Raw genomic sequence first — 9472 nt, forward strand, 5'->3', positions numbered from 1 at the left:
AGATGGGATGTTTTAAGTAAAACTAGATGTTAAGGAATTAACTCATAAATGATAAATGTTTGAAAAAGATATCTATAATTTGAATGCATGTGTAGTACAAGATATATTATTATAGGTAAATTTATATGTATATAATTACTATAATAATATGTGTGTATTAATAAATTGTTTTTACATAATAATAATAATACAAAATATTATGTTTAAGTAGGATTTAGCATAAGAAGTGTGAAGCCTAACATAGGCTCCTTCTATATATATTGCTCCCATAAACAAAACTCTAAACACTTGTCAAAGATTATTATATTCACATTCAGCCCACCATGAAACATAATACTTGTAATATTATGCTGCTGCTTGTTTTTCTTCTATTCATTTGCAAATTTGAGTATTGTTACTCATATAATGCTAGCTGCATTGAAGTGGAACGAGTTGCTCTTCTCAGGTTCAAGAACAGCCTAATCGATACATCAAACCGTCTCTCTTCATGGACCGGTCTTGATTGTTGTGCATGGGAAGGAGTTTTTTGTGGCTCCGTAACTGGTCATGTTTGGAAGCTTGACTTACATAACCCAGTTACATATGATGAAGATGATGATTCCAAAGGTAATTTCCCAAACTATTGCGACAACTGCTTGAGAGGTGAGATTAGTCATTCTCTAATCAACTTGACATATTTGAATTACCTTGATTTAAGCTTGAACATTTTCTCTGAGATCCAAATTCCTGAATTCTTGGGATCTTTCAAAAACTTGAGGTATCTTAACTTGTCAAGCTCTGGTTTTGTGGGAAATATTCCCTTGCATCTTGGGAATCTTTCCAGGCTAGAGTATCTCGACCTTGGAAGGGCACCACGTGACATTCATTGGTGGGCTGTAAATAATGAGTTAGTTACGAATAACTTGGATTGGTTGGCCAACCTTTCTTCACTAAAAAGCCTTGACATGTCGACAGTTTTCATTCAATGAAGTGAAAATTTATTTGGCACAATCAATAAACTTGTATCTCTCTCTTCTTTAAACTTGCATTCCTGTAACCTTAACATTACCAACCCACAAGTCTTGGACAACTTTCAAACCTTGACACTTTATATATAACCAATAATTCCTTCCAGGGCATTCTCTCTGAATCACATTTTTCAAAACTTACCAATCTCAGAGTATTAGGAATATCTGAAAATTCATTATTTCTTAATGTAAGCTCCAATTGGGTTCCTCCTTTTCAATTGGAAGCGATTGTAATGGATTCAGTCAAAGTTGGCCCTCACTTTCCACAATAGCTTCGTACCCAAACAAAAGCTTATTCCCTATCCATGTCCAATTCAAGCATCTTAGATGATATCCCTGATTGGTTTGGAAATTTATTCTGGACTTCCAGTACTATAGATCTCTCTAAAAATGATATTAGAGGAGAACTCCCATGAGTGTTGAAGGTCACATGAATGAATCAAAGCAAGGTAGTCTAGGGAGGATCTATCTTTCAGACAATCATTTGAGTGGTGAGATGTCAAAGTGGTTATGCGATTTAAAAGATCGTTGATATTTCTTCAAATAAGTTGTCTGGAGAAATACCTTCGTGCTTTGGAAAACTACAAGAGTTGGAATTTTTAGATTTGGGGAATAACCATTTATTTGGTCACATTCCAAGTTCATTGGGATCTCTCAGTAACCTCTTCTCTCTGCACTTGCAGAACAACAAATTTGAAGGGGGATTCCCTTCAAGCTTGCAAAATTTAGGAAGTTTGGTCACCTTAGATTTAAGTGAAAATGGATTAATGGATGTTATTCCCCCTTGGATCGAAGAAAACCTCTTAAGTTTGAAGTTTCTTAATTTTAAGAAAAATAAATTCTTTGGCGATATTCCATTTCAATTGTGTTTTCTGAAAGCTCTTCAGTTGTTGAACTTGGCAAATAACAATATATCTGGGCCTATCCCTCGGTGTTTCAACAACTTCACTGCAATGGTTAGTGACTCAGTAGATGGCTCTAGTATCTTCAACTCATCTTTTTATGAGGAAAACATTCATGAAGATATAAAAGGATTGAAATTGGAGTATACTAGAAACATTAGATTTCTTAATTCCATTGACCTTTCGGGGAATCATATCACTGGAGAGATCCCATTAGAAGTGATGAGTTTGCGTGCATTGAATAATCTAAATCTTTCTGGAAATTATTTGAGTGGGACTATCCCTCAAACAATTGGCAGTCTGAGCAAAATTGAATCTCTTGATTTGTCAAGGAATGCACTCTCCGGTCCCATTCTTCAAAGCTTATCATCTTTGAACTTTTTGAGCTATCTGAATCTATCATTTAACAAGTTATATGGAAGAATACCAGCGGGGCATCAACTCCAGACCCTCGATGATCCATCCATTTACATTGTGAACAAAGGACTTTGTGGTGTCCCGCTTTTGAAGAGTTGTCCTGGTGATGAGAAACCTTCATTTGTTAATCAACCTACAGAAACCAAATTAATAACCAATGATGATCATGAGTTTTTGATGTGGTTCTACACTGGTTTGGGACCTGGTTTCTTTGTTGGATTCATTGGAGTATTTTGTACTCTATTGTTCAAGACATCTTGGCGCTATGCATATTTCAAATGTCTGGAGATCACTTTCAACAAAGTGTTAAATGGCATTTCAGTTAAACGGAACAGGTTAATCTTCTCTCAAATGCTACTCCTTCTGTCCCATTTTATCTGTCTTTGTTTGTTTTCTTTATTTCTTTTTACTTATTTTTAAATTTGAGTTTTTGTGTATAGTACTTTTAGTGTAGTTTTTAAATATATAAATTTTATATATTAATACTAAACTTAATATTATAAAAATTTGAATTAAAAATAACTTCAGCCGAGCCTCGTTATTCGAACCAGACACATAAAATAGGACGGAGGGAGTATATATTTTTAGTCAATATGAATTTAATGATTACATATACTATTGATGTTGAGCTTAAAAATTCTTCTACTCTCAAACCCAAATTAGTATAGGCAATAACTAAATAAATAAAAAAGATTGCTTTAGTCAATAATACAAATTCAATAAAGTTTTGTGTGATACCAATTGATTAAGGTAACTCTGCTACAATATACACCAAATAAATAGATTCCATTGTGCTTTTTTTCATGGAGAAAGTTGTATTATTCGAAAATGTGGCGTTTATATTAATGATGACGACTCTTATTTTATAACATATTTTGCAGGTAAGTCAGCAGTTGGGTGTTTATCGTATTTGTTGTTATGTTTTAGCTGTGGTCGTTATTTTAATTTGCTTATGTTGTGGTGTGGCTGCTTCAAACTTCTGAGATGCCCAGAAAGGCCAAAGATCAGAGAAGCTGCTATTTGTTGTAGTGTGTTGTAGACTTGTTGATTTTAATTTGATAGAATTTGTAATTGATAGTTCATCTTCAACTTTATATATGTCATTTATGATCAGATCATATTCAATGTCATGCTCTGTTTTCATTGTTACACTTTACTTTCTACTTTAGGGTGTGTTTGGTAACCCGTAAAATGGTTTCCGGAAAATGTTTTCCGAGTTTTCTGTGTTTGGCAACGTCCAGAAAATGTGGTCAACGGAAAAATCATTTCATTTCCGTTGACCAAGGAAAATCATTTCATTTTTCCGGAAAATGACTTACGGGAAAATTTCCGTAAGTCATTTTCCGGAATCGCCATAATAGTTGTTTCGTATGTTTTTGTAACACCCCAATTTTCACATCTTAGATTTATTACAAAATCCTTAAAATATAATACATTGCGGAAGCGTCTAACTAGCAGAAAACTGGGTGTTACCGCCACGCTTAGGTATCTTTCCTATACCTAAACGCTAAGGCTAAACTTACAACCTCAAATAACCATATCAATATCCAGATATGTACATATGGAAATAATCCTTACAGAGTGTCTATTCTAGGATAGAGTAATCTTCAACCTTGACTCCCATCCTATTCAGAGCTCATCGGCCATAGGGGCCCACGCTAGACTGCATCTAATAAATGACACAACGAAGTGTAGTTAGCACGACGGCTAAGTAAGGATATCCATGATCACTCGAATATAAACAAAGGTTTCAAAAATAGGTTTCAGTAATAGCAAGGCAAGATAACATTACCCATCAATCGCAATCGACCTGCAAACATTCTAACAACAAGCAGTTTCACTTATCCTCGGTAATTCAAACATATAACACGTTCATTAATTCACCCGTGGGGTACACAACTCCCACCTCTAATGTTAGGACATCTTACGGTTAGCTCTCACACCTTGCCAGTGAAGTACACAGCTCCCAACTTAATTTCACCCGTGGGGAACACATCACCCACCTTTAATTCGTACCTGGGGAACACATCACCCATCTTTAAGTAACACGTGGGGAACACATCACCCACCTTTGACTCGTACATGGGGAACACATCACCCATCCTTAATTATCACGTGGGGAACACATCACCCATCTTTGATTCGTACACGGGAAACACATCACCCGTCTTTAATTAACACGTGGGGAACACATCACCCACGTTTAAGTCACACGACTCCATAGCCAAAACTCACTCAAGTATATCCTCCCGACCCGCATACTTAGGTTAGTATTAGTCACATCACAGAAAATCCAAGCATAGGAGTCATAATAATTTCCAAAGCACAATTATTTCCCAAATTCGTAAAATATACAAATATAATATTTTGCCTTCAAAACATTCACCCGGATGCCCGTAGGCTTTCAAAACGTCACAACACTCAAGGTTAAAAACATCGGGGAAAAACCGGGTCAAGAACAAGTCGAAAACGAGTCCGCGTCGCGCGGACTCGCGACTGGCCGCACCAGCGGGCTGTGCCGAAGGCTGGGCGCCTACGGACGCGCAGCGGACGCGCGCGTCCGCGAGGCGTCCAGCCTCGCTGTCGGAGGTTTCTGCTGGCGACACTCGAAAGATCGGGCCGGTAAAAATAGTTCCCGAACTCTTTTTCACTTGAAATTTTTATGGTAGAACCCTAACTCATAGTACTTGATGTCCATAAAAAGTTTTGGTCATATTGGTCCACGAATTAACACAGAAAATTACCTTTTTGCCCTTGGTCCGAAATATTCTTCTCATTGGACCAGTTTTGGAGAAATGAGCAAAAACCATACTTACACTACTCCGATCATTATGAAATTTTATATGTAGGTTCTAAACGTGTTGATCTACATGTCTACAAAATTTGGAGTCAAAATGCCTTACCAATTTTTCCCAACAATTTTCGAAAGTCACTGCTGGAAACTAGTTTGGTTTTTACTCAATAATTTCACAAGTATAAATTTATATGGGCATGAATACAACCTATACATGCATAAAATAGTTGTAACATGTATATTAGAATTTACCAAAAATCAAAGTAAGGATTTTGAAGCCAATTTATAGATCCATAACATAACACATAATTATCACGTAAAAATTCCTAACCGTGTAATTTCCTAGCAATTGTTTATATTCAAGTGATTGAGCCAACTTAAGGGATTCCTTACCTTTGTAGAAGACTTTTAAAACTTAAAAGTTGATGATGCCTTCCTTGGAGTTCTTCACCCAAAAATCCTAAAGATGTCAACATAACAACCATATTTTCATGCATTAACATTAACACTTAAGTTCTAGAGATGAATGAACCATCAAAGCTTAAAGTCTTACCTAGACTTGGTCACTTGAGTGGAGAAAATGAGTGGAAGTTCTAGATCACAAGTGAAAGACTTGAACAATTTTCTTCTTCTTCTACCTTAGTGTGTTTTCGAAAATGGGATGAAGAGAGGAGAGAGATGATCATAAATGTTTGGCTTGGAATGGAAGTCACAAGTACTAATGCACCATACCCCTTATGTCACAACATTAAATGGCTCAATCTAGACTAAGATTTGGGTTTTGCCACTTGTCATCACCTCATGAATCCCTTAGGAAGATATTAATCTAATTGGCCAGTTTATGCTTAAATCAGATGAACGTTCGGAGGATTATAACTTAATTCGGGAAAATTCTAATACCAAAATTATCGTAAAAATATTCCCGTCCCAAATCACCAATTTTGGGAATTTTCCGGTAATCCGCCAAATTTAGGTTCAGAGTCCGTAACAATTTATCCCTTACAGTCCATTTAAGATTTCTCTTGAGCTAATCAAAATTTCAGGTTTAATCGTATGATACTTAATAATCCCAATTCTTAGAAAATTCGAATTGAATCTACGTCCTTAAAATTTTCTCGGTTCGTAACCGATACGTAGTTCGTAGCTTATCGATAATTTAATCCTTAAGAGAAAAAGTTATTTCAAGCCCCGAATGGTTTTCTCTTAAATGTCATAGCTTAAAAAAAATTTTATATCGCTATTTTCGAACCTTAACTTTGTCGAAAAAACCGAGGGATTACAGTTTTCGACCAAAACCAAGTCATATTACCCATGACCATGGACCAAGGAGGTGGGAAAACCGCCAGAAACCTTTGCTACATTGTTTTTATTATTTTTTTATTTTTTATTTTTTATTTTTTTATAAATTCTATTTTTTATTAAATTCCATTATTTTAACAACTATTATAATTTTTCATATTTTAAATAAAACAATTACGATGTTTAATTATACAATTCTATCCATTTTCCAGAAAATGAATCAAACACATAGACAGTTTTCCATAATACATCCAAACACGAGAAATGAAACTATTTTCCCGGAAAATGACTCATTTTCCAAAAAACATTTTGCAGAAGTCAATTTTCTGCTTTCCAAACGGACCCTTAGATACGAAGAAAACTAACCATAATGGTGGGAGACAAATTTCTTTCATAAACAATGTTGTTATCCTTCCTAATGGTGGGACACAAATTTCTTATTTTTATAAAAGAATTTTAGCCTAGCGGCAAAAAAATATTAATGAGTAATTAAATAATTTTGGTAGATTTTCAATCACCCAGGGAAACGAATGCTATTCTTCCCTCCCTAGGTGGAATTTACTTTCACTGATATCATACAATTAAATTTCCATTTACTGAACTTTCTTTAAGTCAACGATTGCACCAAACGTTGGAATAATCTTTTTCATTTTTTAAATTTTTAAGAAAGTTTGAACTTTCCTGCCAACCAAATGCGTAAAATAAAGTAAAATCTAATCAATTAACTCATTAATATGAAAACCGAGTTTAATTGTTTCTAAAATATTTAATAAAGTAAAATCTAATCAATTAACTCATTAATATGAAAACCAAGTTTAATTGTTTCTAAAATATTTATATATGAATTGAGTCTTGGTGAAATCATATTTTAATTAATAAATAAGTCTTTATTTATATTAAAAAAAAAACACCACTGTTGGGAGACCCTACATTAATTTTAATTTGAGTACAATATATACATATGTAATTAATCATGAATTTAAAAGATATATATATATATATATATATATATATATATTGTTGGTCCCGATAGGGTCGGGAAAAGTCTATAGGGGGGTGAATAGACTTTTCTAACTTTCAAAAATATTATAACACTTTAACAGAGAGAATTCAAGTGAATAAATTCAACTTGAATTGCACCGCGGAAATAATAGTACACTAAAGTGCTATAAACAAAGTTACGTAAAAGTGAAGAGCTTCACGATATGCAACACGTTAGAAACGTCAGAAATAACTCAAATAATGAGTATGTAAAGTTTGGCTCGCATGCGGACGTGGGAACTATCAAACCCAGATCAAATAGTTTAAGCAATGAATAGTTGGGTTCGTAGCATAATAACAAATAAGCTTGATGAGGATGAGGTTGAGTAGGAAATAAATCTTGTGCATGCAAATGTAGTGTCACGTGTACCAATAAAGTTCTAGCAATAAATGTTACAAAATATGCAATGCATGTGATACTCAGATAGATAAATATGTAAGCAGATAAGTGAGCAGATAAAGTAAATGACACAGGGATTTATAGTGGTTCGGAGGTGATGTAATCATCCTACTCCACTTTCTCCTTCCTCCAAGGAGAGATTCCACTATCTTCAATCACCCAGATACAATAGTGAATCAGTGTTCTTCTAGCACTCTGCTACTCCGAATGCTCTTTGCCTACAGCAACACTCAAACCCGAACGTCTTGCACCCAGCTACGCCCTTCAACTAAGTGTTTTGCACCCAGCTACGCTTAGTCTCCACGAGTGTTCTGCACAAAGCTGCACTCCTCCGAGTAATTCGCACAAAGCTGTTCAACCAAATGTTTTGCACCCAGCTACACTTAGTTTCCCCAAGTGTCTTGCACAAAGCTACACTCCTACAATTTCTTTCAAGAAATAAAGAGTATTTCTTTCTAAAGACTTGATTTCTCTCGTTTTTAGCTCAATACTTAGCACTTTCTTAATCTAATATCACTTGTTGTGTATTCAGTGCTAATATCTCATCACCTTTTGTTCCCTTTTTCTCGTCCTTTTTTGTCATCAAGTCTTCTTGGGTTTATATAGCTAAATTAGCTATTTGCCCATTATGATTCTTCAGAGCATTAAATGCCTTCAGATGGTCTTCGTCAACTTTGATGGCTCTGTCAGATGAATTTGAATATTTGCTTCTGATAATCCTCCAACGTTCTTCTGCAATCACTGACATAATTTTCCTTGTAACCTGTAGCCATCCATCCTTGACTTTGGTAGCGTGAACACTTGACTTTGTTCATAATCCATAAGTTAGGTTGCTTTGAGATATATCTGTTTGGTGACTCTTGCTTGAGCATAATTAATGCCACCGAAAAATACACTGACTTTTCTCATAATGATCTTCAGCTCCATGTAGCAAGAATATTTGAATTCACCTTTTGGAGTCATCCTCATGTCATATTTAGGAAAAATAATATTTTCCCTTTTCAGAAATGTTGTTGGCAGTGTTGGACTCCTTCGGAATAAATAAAAATAGGGCATCCTATTTTTATCCTTGATCACGCCATACTTAGCCTCAAAAATGATTTTAATTCTTCCCCTATAGTTTGGATGTCACGTGAGTCATCCTCTTGCATGGCATAATATGTTGACCTTTATTTATAACAAATGAGGTGTAGGTCATCCTCATCCTCATTTTTAACTCCAAAAATAAGATCACATTTTTCTCCTTCAAGAATGCACACGGTCAGCCTCATAGCAAGTCATCCTCATCCTCATTTTAATTTCTCAAAGGCTAAGTCATTATCTTCTTTAAAACATTGCTAGTCATCCTCATCACCAAAAAGGTAAGATCTTCCTTCCCCTTTTTAATTTAATCTTTGCAAGTCATCCTCATCACCAAATAAATCAAGGCAAGTCATCCTCTACTTGATTTTTCCACACGGTCAACTTACCCTTAGTTGGCCACGCTATCTTGCTCCAAGAGGTCATCCTCATCTCCAAAAATATTTCCCTTGCATGAGTTAGCCTCTAAAATATTTGTGAGATAACCCATTTGAGGTTGACATCAATTTTGACTTTTAATTGCAACATCCTC

At 35.1% G+C, this 9472-nt stretch overlaps 1 protein-coding gene across 1 annotated transcript; it reads left to right on the forward strand.

The window, feature by feature from the left end:
- Positions 1–347: 347 nt before the first annotated feature.
- LOC116010834 (receptor-like protein EIX1) lies at positions 348–3211 on the forward strand. The gene is made up of 3 exons (XM_031250335.1): positions 348–875; positions 1691–2661; positions 3208–3211. Exons 1-3 carry the CDS (start codon positions 348–350, stop codon positions 3209–3211), a joined length of 1503 nt encoding a protein of 500 aa, XP_031106195.1.
- The last annotated feature ends 6261 nt before the right edge of the window (positions 3212–9472 follow it).

The sequence above is a fragment of the Ipomoea triloba genome, chromosome 1 (genome assembly GCF_003576645.1).
Source record: "Ipomoea triloba cultivar NCNSP0323 chromosome 1, ASM357664v1".
NCBI lineage: Eukaryota > Viridiplantae > Streptophyta > Magnoliopsida > Solanales > Convolvulaceae > Ipomoea > Ipomoea triloba.

Bases quoted from the DNA above. Each gene is read 5' to 3' on its own strand.
- LOC116010834 (XM_031250335.1), top strand. From the start codon at position 348: ATGCTGCTGCTTGTTTTTCTTCTATTCATTTGCAAATTTGAGTATTGT. The intron at 876-1,690 runs GTAAATAATGAG...CTGCACTTGCAG, and splicing joins GTGACATTCATTGGTGGGCT to AACAACAAATTTGAAGGGGG.